The sequence below is a fragment of the Pelophylax lessonae genome (genome assembly GCF_965119305.1).
Source record: "Pelophylax lessonae genome assembly, chromosome: 4".
NCBI lineage: Eukaryota > Metazoa > Chordata > Amphibia > Anura > Ranidae > Pelophylax > Pelophylax lessonae.
Window position 1 is genome coordinate 273,333,938 of NC_138771.1, and position 17,362 is coordinate 273,351,299.

At 45.6% G+C, this 17,362-nt stretch overlaps 1 protein-coding gene across 3 annotated transcripts in view; it reads right to left on the minus strand.

The window, feature by feature from the left end:
- VEZT (vezatin, adherens junctions transmembrane protein) overlaps window positions 1-9,643 on the minus strand; it is a 98,264-nt gene extending 88,621 nt beyond the window's left edge. For all 3 annotated transcript variants that reach the window (XM_082254734.1, XM_082254733.1, XM_082254732.1), the window contains exon 1: window positions 9,541-9,643. Coding sequence is in view for 2 of the 3 variants with exons in the window: in XM_082254733.1 (XP_082110859.1) it covers window positions 9,541-9,576 (36 nt within the window). In the remaining variant the exon portion in view is untranslated. The remainder of the gene's footprint in view (window positions 1-9,540) is intronic.
- Window positions 9,644-17,362: the final 7,719 nt, after the last annotated feature.

The following is a 17,362-nucleotide window of genomic DNA, read 5'->3' on the forward strand; positions in this document are numbered from 1 at the left end:
TTAACCCTTTGATCGCCCCTGACGTTAACCCCTTCCCTGCCAGTGTCAATAGTACAGTAACAGTACATTTTTTTTTTAGCACTGAACACTGTTTTAGTCTCACTGGTCCCCAAAAAGTGTCAGTTAGATGTCTGATTTGTCCACTACAATGTCGCAATCCCACTAAAAATTGCTGCTCCCGATATATATATATATATACTGTATATCTTAATCAGCGCAATTAAATATAAAAAAAGAAAATGATGAAGAATAAAAAATTGTGAGTGGATGGATTGCTGCCAATACTATGCAAGTGTTTTCACCTCACTCACAGCAGTATAAATCTAAAGTTAGTACAGCGCAGTCATCTCAAAATTGTGATATGTGCACAAAAACAGCTACACATGTGGAAGCATATACATAAACATTAATCATTTGTGTCAAAATGTAGCTGACTCACAAAACAACCCAAATGAAATCATCAAAATGCATTAAAGTATACAATGTGTCTATCCAAAAATAAACTAACATAAAAAAAAAAGTCCAAAAAGCAATGACATCCTCCAATGACAATCAGTCAATTCCAGACAAACGAATGATCTTGCCCTCTCTGTGTGTGTGACAATCAACTAAAAAGACCGGTATTAAAATAATCCATTACCGGTATTCACTAAGGCCCCTTTCACATGGGTGGTGCGCCCGATGGACTCAGTTTTGCTCGGGGGGGGGGGGGAAATCGATCCGCCGATTCCCCGCTGAGCAGGCGGATGACAGGTCCATCTTCGCTTACTTTGCAGAGGTAGACCTGTCAGAGCCCCACTCTCCTCTATGGGAGATCGGTGAAAACAGACCACCTGTCCTTTTTCACCCGATCTTATACGATCTGATCTTCCAGATGGATGGAAAATAGGGTTTCCATTTGTCTGGATTTCATAGACAGGATCGGATAGCAGTCGGTGTCAGAAGACATGTCTCCTCTGACATCCGCTGCTCCAGAGGGCTACATGGTGCATCCGATCAGGTCCGCCAGAAAAAATACGCAGGCGTACCTGATCAGAAAGCCGTGTGAAAGGGGCCTAGCAGTTTACCTCCAGTTTTGACTCCTTGTTTTACCAGGAAGTCAAAGTACGCCGATCCCCCTTGGGGATAAACAAGCTCTGTAGGGATGGATGGATGTCCCTGGATCTATCAGAATCCCACTCTTTCTTTATTCAGGCGCTTGCATAATAGTTGGCCATATAAAATAAAAACCAAGTATCTAGTGCTCTCTGTAAAAGCTAATTTATTATAACAAAAAATAAAATAGGCTCACTCACATTGAGCAGCACTATGAGCCGTGCCAGCTCTATTTAGCATGAGGTACAAGCCACCGACTCACAGCCGTCAATTTGGTAATGGCCATGGGTAAGATTCAGAGGTCAGCTCCAGCCTCCAGACGCGTTTCGTCTTCAATAGACTTCTTCAGTGACGACTGTGAGCCGGTGGATTGTACCTCATGATACATACAGCTGGCAAGGCTCGGCTCATAGTCCCAAAGCCATTTTTTCATGCAAAAAACAGACTGTTCGCCTGTTTACATCCGTTTTATTTACCAGAAGAAAAATAAAGCTTTGATCCATTCCAAAAAACGGATGTTTACAGAAGCGCATGTAAATGGATGATCATCAATGGTCCTCATGCGTGAAAGGGGCCTTACAGGGAGCTCAGGACAGTGAAGGCTTGTTTACATTTCCGATTTAGGGGGTGGTAAAACCCCATAGTTCATTGTGGACTGCAACTGGTTACCAAATCACTTAAAGTGGTAAACTCATGTGCCGTTTTTACCTACAGGTAAACTTATAATAAAAACTTACCTGTAGGGTAAATAAATATCTGTTAAATGTGCACTGTTTAGGAGGTATGCCAGCGAGTGTCATCACCAGAACATGCGCTCTGAAGGACCGACATACCTGTGCCATTCCTTTAGAGCTCTGCGCCATGCCTGTGGCTCCCCGCTGGAGGGTTTCTAAGATAAGCCTTTTTTTTTTATAATGTGCTAGTATGCAATTATATTACCTTGCAGGAGGAAACTTTTAGAAGCTTCACTACTACTACTTTAAGTGGCCCGCCCCTTACTCTTCATAAGGTTAAGCACCCCTGCACTATACAGCAATCGCCATTGTCTACCAGTTGCTAAGAATATTGCCCTCCTGCATAGTGAATATAGGGGAACGCTTACTTGGAATGAGCACCATTCCCATATCGCCTTGCATTTTTCATAACAAGTGCAAGTTCAAGTGTTCTTTGATTGGACGAGGCAGAGAGATGGGGTGGCGATATCACAATCTTCACCAAGTTTAAACAGAAAATGCTTTGCATTTATTTTGACTGATGTAAGGCAATATGTGAATGATTCTTCTGCTGAGCAAGTAACTCCCGTGTTCACTATGCAACAGCGCAGCTGCTCGACACGGGACCCAGAAGACAGTAGCGATGACTGTAGTAGTGGAGACGGGACCCAGAAGACAGTAGCGATGACTGTAGTAGTGAAGACGGGACCCAGAAGACAGTAGCGATGACCGTAGTAGTGGAGATGGGACCCAGAAGACAGTAGTGGTGACTGTATTAGTGGAGATGGGACCCAGAAGACAGTAGTGGGACCCAGAAGACAGTAGTGGTGACTGTAGTAATGGAGATGGGACCCAGAAGACAGTAGTGATGACCGTAGTAGTGGAGACGGGACCCAGAAGACAGTAGTGATGACTGCAGTAGTGGAGACGGGACCCAGAAGACAGTAGTGATAACTGCAGTAGTGGAGACGGGACCCAGAAGACAGTAGCGATGACTGCAGTGGTGGAGACGGGACCCAGAGGACAGTAGCGATGACTGCAGTGGTGGAGACAGGACCCAGAAGACAGTAGTGATGACTGCAGTGGTGGAGACGGGACCCAGAGGACAGTAGCGATGACTGCAGTGGTGGAGACAGGACCCAGAAGACAGTAGTGATGACTGCAGTAGTGGAGACGGGACCCAGAAGACAGTAGCGATGACCGTAGTAGTGGAGATGGGACCCAGAGGACAGTAGCGATGACTGCAGTGGTGGAGACGGGACCCAGAAGACAGTAGCGATGACTGTAGTAGTGGAGACGGGACCCAGAAGACAGTAGCGATGACCGTAGTAGTGGAGACGGGACCCAGAAGACAGTAGTGATGACCGTAGTAGTGGAGACGGGACCCAGAAGACAGTAGCGATGACCGTAGTAGTGGAGACGGGACCCAGAAGACAGTAGCGATGACTGTAGTAGTGGAGACGGGACCCAGAAGACAGTAGCGATGACCGTAGTAGTGGAGACGGGACCCAGAAGACAGTAGTGATGACTGCAGTAGTGGAGACGGGACCCAGAAGACAGTAGCGATGACTGCAGTAGTGGAGACGGGACCCAGAAGACAGTAGCGATGACTGCAGTGGTGGAGACGGGACCCAGAAGACAGTAGCGATGACTGTAGTAGTGGAGACGGGACCCAGAAGACAGTAGTGATGACTGCAGTAGTGGAGACGGGACCCAGAAGACCGTAGTAGTGGAGACAGAACCCAGAAGACAGTAGTGGTGACTGTAGTAGTGGAGATGGGACCCAGAAGACAGTAGTGATGACCGTAGTAGTGGAGATGGGACCCAGAAGACAGTAGTGGTGACTGTATTAGTGGAGATGGGACCCAGAAGACAGTAGTGGGACCCAGAAGACAGTAGTGGTGACTGTAGTAATGGAGATGGGACCCAGAAGACAGTAGTGATGACCGTAGTAGTGGAGACGGGACCCAGAAGACAGTAGTGATGACCGTAGTAGTGGAGACGGTACCCAGAAGACAGTAGTGATGACTGTAGTAGTGGAGATGGGACCCAGAAGACAGTAGTGGTGACTGTATTAGTGGAGATGGGACCCAGAAGACAGTAGTGGTGACAGTAGTGGGACCCAGAAGACAGTAGTGGTGACTGTAGTAGTGGAGACGGGACCCAGAAGACCGTAGTGATGACCGTAGTAGTGGAGACGGGACCCAGAAGACAGTAGTGATGACCGTAGTAGTGGAGACGGTACCCAGAAGACAGTAGTGATGACTGTAGTAGTGGAGATGGGACCCAGAAGACAGTAGTGATGACCGTAGTAGTGGAGACGGGACCCAGAAGACAGTAGTGGTGACTGTAGTAGTGGAGACGGGACCCAGAAGACCGTAGTGATGACCGTAGTAGTGGAGACGGGACCCAGAAGACAGTAGTGATGACCGTAGTAGTGGAGACGGTACCCAGAAGACAGTAGTGATGACTGTAGTAGTGGAGATGGGACCCAGAAGACAGTAGTGATGACCGTAGTAGTGGAGACGGGACCCAGAAGACAGTAGTGATGACTGTAGTAGTGGAGACGGAACCCAGAAGACAGTAGTGGTGACTGTAGTAGTGGAGACTATTACAGCGATGATCTGCTTTTACGAGGATCTCAAAAGGTATGGCATATGCATAATTATATTGGTGGTTGGACCAATGTAACTATGCAAATAAAAAGCCATACCTGGAATTCAGCTTTAATATTACACAGTCCCTTGTGTTTATAGGCTTTTTTCCCAAAACACCATGAAGCTGACATAAATGCAGGATAGATAGTTAGGAATTGCAGAATAGTGACCTGATGTGCAGAAAAATCATATTCTATACAGTAAAGACATCATTTTACTTCACAGAAAAAAGACATGCAGATATTCTATGACTACTTGGAGAGCAAGAATTGTATCTACTGCAAGTCTGAAAAGAAGGGTCACACGCCGCTGGTATCATCCACAAGAACCTTTACTGGAGACTGCTTAGAGAGAACATGGTTCTGCCATGGTGTTCTGTCTGAAGTCTCCAATAAGGTTTCTTGTGGATGATACCAGCGGTGTGCGACCCTTCTGTTCAACTGGCATAGAATCGTAGTAACCTCATAAAACTTATAAGCAGATGTCTAGAGCACCCCACCCCCCTTACATCAAATGTCAAGATCCCCTCCACCATTAGAAGTCAAGAGTCCTCCACCCTCCCTTACATCACGGTGCACCCCTTTACTTGGTGGTGCTGCTGCTGGGAAGAAGCTGGGGGCAAAGCTGCAAGAGAGATGCGAGGGCCACATGAAATGGCCTGGAGGGCCACATTCGGCCCCTGGGCCTTGTGTTTGACACATGTGCCTTAAAGCATTCTCTGCATTAAAGTAAAAAACCTTCAGTGTGATGCTCCCCCTTAATACTTACCTGAGCACAATCTCCATCCAGTGATGTGCACGAGAGCAGCGTCTCTCCCTCTTTATGCTCATTGGACAAGAAGGTAGCAGCGGGAGCCATTGGCTCCTGCTGCTTTTAATTACAGTAAGTAAAAAGGGAGCAGGGACAGAGACAAGCCACGCTCTGTGTGTCAGTGGACACACAAAGCCGGCTTGGGAGCAAGTATGCACGAGTGCCCCATAGAAAGTGGCTTGCTATGGGGGCACTCGCAGGAAGAGGGGACAACATCGGCGGGGGACGCAAGTAGACGAGGATCAGAGATGCTCTGTGCAATACCATTTCACAGAGCAGGCAAGTATACTATGTTTATTATTTTTAGAAATTTAAATACAAAGCTTTTCAATCACTTTTAGGTATCCAGTCATGTACAAATAAATAAGGTAAACAGATTTATTTACACATGATTGGGTAGATGACATGTCCATTAAGCTGTAAAATCAAGCAAGCTTTAAGAAGAAGTATAGGGAACATTTTTTTTTCCAGAATCATACTTACCTAGATGGATGCAGCATCGGTCAGATGCCGATTCTGTCTCCCTCCAGCTCTAACACTGAAAACCGTGCGATGTAACACCACCAATCGCTCAGTTCTCACAGCTCCCTGAGCAGAGAGCTGGTGACTGTCAGAAAACAAGTCACAGGAGTTCAGAATGTACTGCACTCCTCTGATCCACAGGAGAAGTACAGCCAAAGGAGGTTTGGCTAGACTCCTTTAAAGTGTTTCTAAACCCACAAAAATAAAAAAAATAAAAATCAGTCTGTATATGCAGTAAAGCATGCTTGTTATACTTACTGTGGAACCTAAGGGGTAAATCCTCTGCATTATGTAAAAAGGCTGTTTGATCCTGGCTTCTCTGATCCTCCCCTTCTTCCACAGTCCCCAATCTATCTCCTGATAGAACAGAGGCTGGGAGTCAGGCTGCACATGCTCAGTTTGATGTGTATTGCTAGAGGAGTTTTTTTTTTTTTTACTTGGAAGAGTGCATGTGATAAGCACCGGGCCAATCAGCACTGTCCAGACAGAGGGTAAGGGGTCCTGCAGCCGCATAGGACTGTCAGAGGAGAATGAAAACTCCTCCTATAAGCTTTAAAGTGTTACTAAACCCAGAACCCTGCATTCACTATATCACAGAACAGAATAGAAATGCAATAGTTTTAGTAAATAAAAACCACTAAATACCTTTTCTCATCAGCAGTTAGAGAAGTCTTGTGACTTGAATCAGTGTCTGGTTAAAGCTTGTAGAAGAAGTGTTCGTCACTGGATTTCCTATCAGGCTGCAGGACCCCTGACCCTCTGTCTGGACAGTGCTCATTGGCCCTGTGCTGATCACATGCACTCTCCCAAAAAAAAAAAAAAACTCTAGCAATACAAAGCAAACAGCATGTGCAGAGTGCCCCCAAGGCTCTGTTCTATCAAGAGATGGTTTGGGGACTCTGAAGAATGGGAGGATCGGAGAAGACAGGATGAGACAGCTTTTTTACACAATGCAGGGGATTAACCCCTTAGGTTCCACAGTGAGTATTACAAGCATGCTTTACTTCATATACAGACTGATTTTACTGTTGTGGGTTTAGGAACACTTTAACCAGGCACTGAGAGAAGTCACAAGACTGCTATATAATGCTGATGAAAAAAGGTATTTAACAGTTTATATTTACTAAAACTATTGCATTTCCATGTTCTGTGTACTGTGGGAGACCAGATATAGTGAATGCAGGCTCCTGGGTATAGTAACACTTTAATGCAAGGGCACATAGAACAAATCTCTCTGCCCTGTTCACACCAAACCCATGAGGAGGTGTGCATTTTTATGCAGTGCAACCGAAAGCGGCCCATGTTGTTGCAACACGCTACAGTGCATAGAGCTGAATGTAATGTCATCTTCTACGGTTGCCATTTCATCCCTTTAAACCAGGACACATTAATTACACGGGTTCTGTGGCTGATTAAGGTGGTAATTAAACTCACTTGGTGCCTTATCTGAATTATATCAGCCACAGAACCTGTGTAATTAATGTGTGTCCTGGATTAGGTCCCGGTTCACATATATGCGATGCAAGAACCCTGCGAATCCACTACAGGTTCCTGCATAACATTCAACCCGCAGGCAGTTCACACTGCCATATGCGAATCGCTGGGGGTGTCAATACAAAGTTAACGACACCCCCAGATCAGTTTGCATATCGCAGTGTGAACTGTCAGTTCGGACATGAATCTGATCGCATTGGTGTGAACACCCATGCGATCCGATTCTGATGCAGACCCAAAAAAGGATCCTATGCGAGTTGTGTCCGAATCCGATGTAAATTCAGCCATACAATCTGTATGGCTGAATTTGCATCGCACAGACATCGCATGTGATTTGATGTCTGTCATTGCATATATGTGAACCGGGACTAAAGGGATGAGGTGGCAACCCTACTTGGAACATCTCAATAATGTTAAAAAAAATATTTAAACAGTGTGATGCATTGTAACTAGTGGTGCACTGAAATTTCGGCAACTGAAATTTTCGGCCGAAAATGGGTTAAAGATGCCGATATTAAAGATGGCCGCCGCGCAGGTTTCAAAAGACCCGCCTCTGGTCAGCGGCCCGCCTCCCGGTGATGTCACTACTACTACGATGTGCATGAATGAACTAACACGGCGGGCGGGCGGGCGAGCGGCCGCTAATAGCTGTAACTAAGTGAGAGCTTCACTTCCCTATCAGGCGGGTATCTCCTCTGACAGGGAAGTGAAGTGAAGCGCTCACTTATGCCCCGTACACACGTGCAGATTATCTGAAGACTTTTGTCTGTAGACTTACCAAAACCATATAATATGAGGTCAAACCTAAACACTTTCAATTTGTATGCAATCCGGCAGGCCCTTGCACTACATAGAAAAGGTAAGTCTGCAGACAAAAGTCTTCAGATAATCTGCACGTGTGTACGGGGCATTAGTTACAGCTATTAGCGGCCGCTCGCCCGCCCGGTGTGTTAGTTCATTCATGCACATCATAGTAGTAGTAGTGACATCACAGGGAGGCGGGCCGCTGGCCAGAGGCAGGTCTTTTGAAAGGAAGACAACGGAAGGAGGAGCTGAGAGTAAGGAGATTGCATCATTGGGATGGGGAGGGACGTTGAGGCGAGCTTACCAATGGTATTTGTATTATACAGCATGAGGGGGTTAATGTATTGTCACTGCTGGTCACTGATGCATTAGTGACCGACCAGTGGCAGTTAATTAACCCCTTTGTGCTGCATTAGTGCAACCAGTATCAGTGCAACCAGTGTTAATTAACACTGATATTGGTTGCACTAATGCAGCACAAAGGGGTTAATTAACTGCCACTGGTCGGTCACTAATGCATCAGTGACAATACATTAACCCCCTCATGCTGCATAATACAAATACCATTGGTAATTAAATTAACCTCTTGCCAACCCATCACAGTACATATACTGTGACAGGGTGGCAGTGACAGGTGTACGTCGCTGCCTGCTTTTGGTGTATGCCCCTCTTCTATCTATTTTAAAATAATTTGGAGGAAAAAAGTCATTTTCGGTTTTCGGCCAAGGGCATCCTGCATTTTCAGTTCCAGCCCAGAATTTTCATTTCAGTGCATCCCTAATTGTAACAATACATTGTACCATCCCTATTCCTCCTGCATTGGTGTGTAAGTGTTTTAGCATGCAGGCTAGTGTGAACAAGTCCCATACAGAATATTCACCCACTATATCGTGTAAAGATTATCAACTCTAAAGTAAATCAGCCTCATACTGAGGGGCAATGACTAACACAGAGTAACCAATCAGCTTCTAGCTTCAGCTTGTTCAGTTAAACTTTTAAAATGAAAGCTAGAAGCTGATTGGTTGTCGAGTCTTAGTAAGCCCCCTGACTACTGTATTTATCAGAAATACAAAACAAAATCAATCCTCTGCAGGCTTTTTAGGTTGAGCAAGCAGTGCCCTGAGATCGGTATATATATATATATATATATATATATGGATTATAGCAGCACCTACACCAGGACTGCAAGCAGAACATACACCCAGATGTGCAGTGTCATACACTGACCGAGGAGTCCGATCTGCACTGACACCTACTAATGAATGAATCGGCTGGAGGAAGCCCTATGACAGCAGAACAGACACACACAATATCCAGAGATCAGAGAACAATGCCACCAGCAGCCTGTCACTATAACACGAGCTCAGCAGGCGGCACAGGCATTGCCAGGCACATAGCATGCTCATAGGGGAACTCAGCGGAGGAAGCCAGCTATTGTCACCAACCTCAAACACCACTTCTTCATCAAACTCCGCAGTCATTGCTGTCCGCCATGCCACCCTCCGCGGCACACTGGGAAATGGAGTCTGCAGCCCGTGACGTCACCGGCAGTGCCGCTGAGGGGGACAGGAGGACGGGACTACATCTCCCAGAGATCCCCGCGGCTGCTGTGTCCAGGCCGAGAACAGCGGGAGAGGGCAGTGCTGGGATCAGGACAGGAGAGTACTGCTGTGTGTACTGAGCACTGGACACTAATCATGGCTCTATGGATAGAATTTATCAATGTACATGACAGCTGTTGTTAAAGCCTTTAGGCAATGAGGGGATTATACTAACAATAAGTGGGAAGTGTGCTGCTCCTGGGTTAGGAGAAATTGTACTTCTCTGACCACCTACCAGGGCTGCCAACTGTCAGTAAATTTACAAACAGTTTGTAGAATCTGTTCTTTTTACAAACATGTCAGTAATCATAGGCACAGGGCTGATCCTAGTGGCACAGACGCCTGGGTGCAGAAATATTTCTGATGCCCTCATATGGGCGTGGTCATCATACTAACTCCTCCCCTTAACAAATGTTTCTATGACAATGAGTCCTGCTATAAGTCGCTGATCGCCGCCACTAGTAGTAAAGAATAAATAAATATATCCCATAGTTTGTAGACGCTATGACTTTTGTGCAAACCAATCAATATACGCTTATTGGGCCTTGTTGTCCTCCACTAGTTGGGGGAGGGTGACACATCCTCAGTTCTGAAGGGTTTATGCTGGGACTTGCAGTCCTTCGCTTTAGGGAGGGTTACATCCCCCAAAAGTGACAGAGTACAAGTCCCAGCATGAACCCCTCAGAGCTGAGGATGTGACACCCCCAACTAATGGAGGACAAGTCCCAACATGAGCCCCTGAGATTTAAGAATGTGATCCCCCCTAAAAGTGAAGGACTACAAGTTCCAGCATGAACCCCTGAGATCTAAGGATGTGACCCCTTATATCTGACGGGTTCATGCCATGACCTGTAGCCTTTCACTAGTTGGGGGTCGGGGGGACACCTTTTCAGCTCTGAGGGGTTCATGTTGGGACATTGGGACCTTTAGCCCTTCACTAGTTGGGGGGGGGCAGGGTGTGATACATCCTCAGCTCTGGGGGTTCATGCTGGGAGATTGGGACCTGTAGTCCTTCACTAGTTGGGGGGCAGGGTGTGATACATCCTCAGCTCTGGGGGGTTCATGCTGGGACATTAGGACCTGTAGTCCTTTGGGGACTAGTTGGGGGGGGGCAGGGTGTGATATATCCTCAGCTCTGGGGGGTTCATGCTGGGACATTGGGACCTGTAGTCCTTCACTAGTTGGGGGGGGGGCAGGGTGTGATACATCCTCAGCTCTGAGGGGTTCATACTGGGACCTGTAGTCCTTCACTTTTGGGGGGGTCATAGCCACAAAAGTGAGGGACTACAAGCCCCAGCACGAATTTCCGAGATCCATCCTTGTGACTCCTCCTCCCATCCCTTTGCAGGTGTCATTTGCTGCCAGCCTCAGCCTGCCCAGCAAACACAATAAAGAGACTGCTGCCAGTGCTTCTCCTTTCCAACCCACATATGCAGGAGCTTCAAATCTGTTTATTTGATTTACCTGGTTACTGGGGACAGCAGACTCCCACCCGCCTTGATACAGTACAGCCCCACTGTCTTCTGGCTGCCCACATCTTATTTTCAAATGTGATGGGCTGCAGAAGGGGGGGGGGGTTGGGTTACAGCATAGTTCTAATACTGATTGGCTGAGAGGTAGTGGGACAGAGCAATTGTTGCAGATGCAGAGACTTGGATCGGATCGTCTCGGGTGGCTGGCTCTTGGGCATCTCCAGAACTGCACATGTGCAGTTTGGAGCCGAGCTGGTCACAGGGCGGATGGCAACACTGTTCAGCTCACAATGCCTGGGAGAGCTGCCCAGGATCGGCCCTGCATAGGCGTGTGCCGGGGCACGCCCTAATCACTCTGTGCTGATTACCCCTACTGCCCAGGCTTCCCCTTGTGTTGCACCCCCCTCCCCCCCACAGGGCATGTTTTAGGATGGAGAGTGGGGGAAGGGCTAATCAATAGGTCATTTGCCGGCCCCTTCCTTTTCTATATGAACACATTCACTCACTGTGTTCAATCATAAAATGTGTTTACTATGCTTCCGTTTGTGAATGAATAGGAAGCCACTCAGCACAGAGCACTTCCCATTCATTCACTGTCCAGTACAGATGAGGCTGCACAGAAAGGCATGTGTGACTGAGCCATAGGTGTACGCAGGGGGTGTGCCTGGGTTTACCCTAATCACTATGTGTGGTGCCGATTCCCCCTACTGCCCAGGCTACCCCGTGTCCCCCCAACCCCCAACCCCCCCACTGCAGTGCTGCTGGCTTCCCTCCTTTCCTCTCCTCTCCACCCAGCTGTTGCGGGGGATGTTTCAGGATGGAGAGTGGGGGAAGAGCTAATCAACATGCCATTTACTGGCCAATTCCTTTTCTAAATGAACACAGTGAACACACTCACTCACTGTGTTCATTCATAACCGAAACTATGCTTCACTTTGGGAATGAAGAGGAAGCCACTCAGCACAAAACTTCCCATTTATTCAATGTCCAGTGCAGCTGAGACTGCAGAGAAAGGTATGTGTGTTCAAGCCATAAGTGTTTGCAAGGGGTTTACCTGGGCCTAATTATTATGTCCGGTGCAGATTCCCCCTACTGCCTGGGCTACTCAAGTTGGCCGCCCCGCAGTGCGGCTGGCTTCCCTTCTTTCCTCTCCTCTCCCTCAGCTGGGATGTTTCAGGATGGAGAGTGGTGGAAGGGGCTAATCAATATGTAATTTACCAGTGTTTCCACATGAACACACTCACTCACTGTGTTCAATCATAACTGAAGCATGTTTACTATGCTTCAGTTTGTGAATGAACAGGAAGCCGCTCAGCACAGGGCTCTTCCCATTCATTCACTGTCCTGTGCAGCTGAGGCTGCAGAGAAAGGGATGTGTGTTTGAGCGTTGGGGTGCACATCCTAATGCAATGGGCTGTGCACACCTATATCTGTAATGGACATTCACTGACAGATGCAAATATTACAGATTTTACAATGTGTAAATTTAATGAGAGTTGGCAACCCTGCAACATATTCCCGGAATCTTCCAGTGCAACAGGGGGGGAAAAGTGCTGAGACCAGCACTACCCTACCCTGATTACCCTAATCACTGTGATTAGGGTAAGTACCCCACTATGCCCACCCTTTCCACCCACCTCCTCCATTCATAGAAGTTACTTCTATGAATGAAACGTAATCTATAATTTGAGGAGACAGACCTTTCATTCATCCGCCCATCCTCCATTCGGAGAGCTCTTTTCATCAATAATGTTTACCACTGCGTGGCATCCCATCTTCTTTTTATAACAGTCTGCAAACCTCTGGGGACTGAGGAGACAAGTTGCTCAAGTTTAGGAATTGGAATGTTGTCCCGTTCTTGTCTAATACAGGCTTCTAGTTGCTTAACTGTCTTCTTTGTTGCATCTTCCTCTTTAAGTGCGCCCATTGTTTTCTATGGGTGAAAGATCTGGACTGCAGGCTGGCCATTTCAGTACCCGGATCCTTCTTCTACGCAGCCATGACGTTGTAATTGATGCAGTATATGGTCTGGCATTGTCATGTTGGAAAATGAAATGTCTTTCCTGAAAGAGACGACGTCTGGATGGGAGCATATGTTGTTCTAGAACTTGGATATACCTTTCAGCATTGATGGTGCCTTTCCAGATGTGTAAGCTGCCCATGCCCCACACACTCATGCAACCCCATACCATCAGAAATACAGGCTTCAGATAAAAACTTGAGTTGTCCTTGTCCTCTTTAGTCCGGATGACATGGCGTCCCAGTTTTCCAAAAAAGAAATTCAAATTTTGATTATTCTTACCACAGAACAGTTTTCCACTTTGCCACAGTCCATTTTATATGAGCCTTGGCCCAGAGGAAACACCTGCTCTTCTGGATCATGTTTAGATGTGGCTTTTTTTTTGGCCTATAGAGTTTTAGCTGGCAACGGTGAATGGCACGGTGGATTGTGTTCACCGACAATGTTTTCTGGAAGTATTCCTGAGCCCATGTTGTGATTTCCATTACAGTACCATTCCTGTATGTGATGCAGTGCCGTCTAAGGGCCGAAGATCACGGGCATCCAGTATGGTTTTCTGGCCTTGACCCTTACGCACAGAGATTGTTCCAGATTCTCTGAATCTTTGGATGATATTATGCACTGTAGATGATGATAACTTCAAACTCTTTGCAATTTTTCTCTGAGAAACTCGTTTCTGATATTGCTCCGCTATTTTTCGCCACAGCATTGGGGGAATTGGTGATCCTCTGCCCATCTTGACTTCTGAGAGACACTGCCACTCTGAGAGGCTCTTTTTATACCCAATCATGTTGCCAATTGACCTAATAAGTTGCAAATTGGTCCTCCAGCTGTTCCTTATATGTACATTTAACTTTTCCGGCCTCTTATTGCTACCTGTCCCAACTTTTTTGGAACGTGTAGCTCTCCTGAAATCCAAAATGAGCCACTATTTGGCATGACATTTCAAAATGTCTCACTTTCAACATTTGATATGTTATCTATTTTATATTGTGAATAAAATATAAGTTTATGAGATTTGTAAATTAGTCCATTCCTTTTTTACTCACAATTTGTACAGTGTCCCAACTTTTTTGGAATTGGGTTTGTAGATGTTTTATTGCAGTTTTTCAATAAAATACATATTAACATTGAATGTCAAGTATACAAAATGATGCATCTTGTGAAGCAACAAGAATAGCGTATCAAAATTCATACAAACATGTATCATGTAGACCAAATGTGAGACTATCTAAAAGAAGACCATAATGTCAAATTCCACAATGAATAAGAATACAATACCAAAGCAATGGCTTAGAAAATTCTTTTGGAATAAATCTCACTGTACATAATAAAATAGCAATATAGAAACCAGCGTTATCTAACTAGTGGAAGCTATTGTAACATATCATCAGCTTTACTTGACTTCCGGAATAAAGTTGGGAATGGCAAAGAAATAGAAGAATAGAGAGTGAAATCTCTATAAAAAAGAGAGGAAGAGAAAAAAAGAAATAATAGTGGAAAAAGATGTACAATTCAATCAAAACTATCAAACTGGCAAACAATCGAACAGGCATACCTTAAATGTCAGTTATTTTGCATTTTTATGTAGATCAAATTTAATCATACTGAGTTGATGCATGTTCTCCCCATGCCTGCATGGGTTTATTCCGGGTACTCCGGTTTCCTTCCACACTCCAAAGACATGCTGGTAGGTTAAAGCGAAGTTCCACCCAGTGAACGTTTTTTTTAATAAAAATACCCCCGGGACAGTCAGGGCTAGTACATTCCACAATGGCTAGCCTCTGATCTGTCCCGGGTTGCACTTACCTTTTAGAAGAAATACTTACCTTGAAAATGTATTCACCAGCGCCGTCTCAGGTGTGGGCAGCTTGAAGCCAGCGTGATCCTCTTCTGTGTCCTCTTCCGTCTTCTTTGGTCCCACGATGCACTGCACCGGCCCCGCCATCGCTTCCGGTGCCGCAGCGTCATCCCTGCACGGCTGCTGGGCATTCCCAGAAGCTGTTTAGCAAGGTATGACGGCACCTGCACCGGAACTGACGTCGGGGCCGGTGCAGGGGCATTGATTCCTGGGAGCGATGACGTTCAGCTCCCAGGAATCATTGCAAGCCAGGAAGTGACGACTCGCCGCGGCCACCAAGGGGAGGAAGAAGGAAGTAAGGTAAGTATATTTTCTTCTAAACAAGGTAAGTAAAGAAAAAAAAAATTGCGATTATCCATTTGTTTTTCAGGTGACCCGGAGCAAGAAGATGGAGGTAATTATAATTTTAGAGTGGAACTCCGCTTTAAGGGCCCTGTGTGAATTGGCCCAAGCATGTGTATGAATGTGAACTAGGGACTTTAGTTTGTAAGCTCCTTGAGGGCAGGGACTGATGTGAATGTACTATACTATGTAAAGAGCCTGTAATAAATCAAATAAATAAATCAACCAGGGTGCAAAATTATCAATCATGTTGCATCGACTGGCAACACTGAGATACTTTGTACAATAATTTTTTATTGTATTTTGACCAAGCAAATTATTTATTTCAGGTACATTCATATTGCCGTCAATTTACACAGCACTTTACACATTGTACATTCACATCAGTCCCTGCCCTCAAGGAGCTTACAATCTAAGGTTCACATTTATACACATACTAGGGCCAATTTAGAAAGGAGCCATGTAACCTACCAACATCATGCAAAACTCACCCAAACTCTACTACAGTACTATGTAAGTAATGTAAGAGTAGATCCAACAAAAGGCCGGCCACTCAATGCTTCTTCCTTAACAAACTTTTATTTATGCACAACAGCAGTGACAGAATCCATATCTGCTAACGCATTTCAGCCGTGGCCATTCCTTATAGCATACATAGATGAAATAATAAATTGAAATATAAATACTGATTCAACCCCTCAAACTTTCAGGGGTGGTGTTTTCTGAATTAAAACCTCAATAGTATAATTAACATCTTGTGGGAGTGATCACTGTGAGATCAAGGATCCTGATATTGCCAGAATATACAGTAAAGATTGAAAACATTAACCATATGATGTACAGCAGAGAATAGAAATGTTCAATCCTATTGAAAATCAGTTTAAAGAATACAATTGAATACAGACTTATTTTAGAAAATGCTACCAGCATGTCTTTGGAGTGTGGGTGTACATGGAGGAAACCCACGCAGGCACGGGAAGAACTTGCAAACTCTAGACAGGTAGTGCCATGGTTCAGATTCAAACCAATGATTATAAGGTTGCATGATGAAAACAGAAATTTTATTTATAACTTACAATCGTAAATCCACTTTACTGTCTGTGTCGTTGATTAAATGAGTTGTTGACAATAGTTTGATTATCAAGAGATTGATTGTAAAATAAGTAAGTCATTTATCAAAGTGTGTATGGCGCCACCTATCCAGCCATACTTGTCGCCTAAGTAATGAGGAACCCTCGAAGGATTAGATGCTGACCACTAGTGCTTTTTCCAAGTGCATTAAAGGACTGATCTTCTCAATGACGTAAGCATGTTAGAAATCCCCTGCTTTGTGCAGTGGTATTGTACACAGCAGCCCCAATCCTCCTCTTCTCGAGTTCCCCAGCACCAGTCTTGGCTCCTCCTCTTCTTAGTGTGTCCCCATAGCAAGCTGTTTTCTATAGGGGCACACGGTGACTGCTCGCTCCTGAGCTGTGTTTATGGAGCCGCGCCTTCATAGACACACACACAGCGGGACTTAGCCCTGCCCCCACTTCCTCCTCACTGCATTTAATTTACAGCAGCAGGAGCCAATGGCGTGTGTGAAGAGGAAGAGGGGGGGGAGAGATGTAGCCGTGCAAAGCGCTGGATCTATTCTCCCTCTCTTGCCCTTTACGCAGGAAAGGGGGAGGACACAGAAATAGAAAACACATTAGGAAGGGAGAGGGCTGCACACCCCAAAACTGAATTTCAGAAAAAACAAGGAGTAGTTCTCCCAGGGTTTTTTTGGCAGCTGGGGTACCAGTTTTTGGTAGTGATAATGCAACCATGAATGTATTTGTTCCTTTCTTGTGTGTTTTCATACTATATGGTACCAAAGATTGTAACCAGAGATAAACTGGAACGAGTACAGTGTAAGACCACAGGAGACCCCCCATCATAGTTACATCAGAGGAGACCCTGAGTGGAGGAAGGAGAGAGCCCTTATCAAGG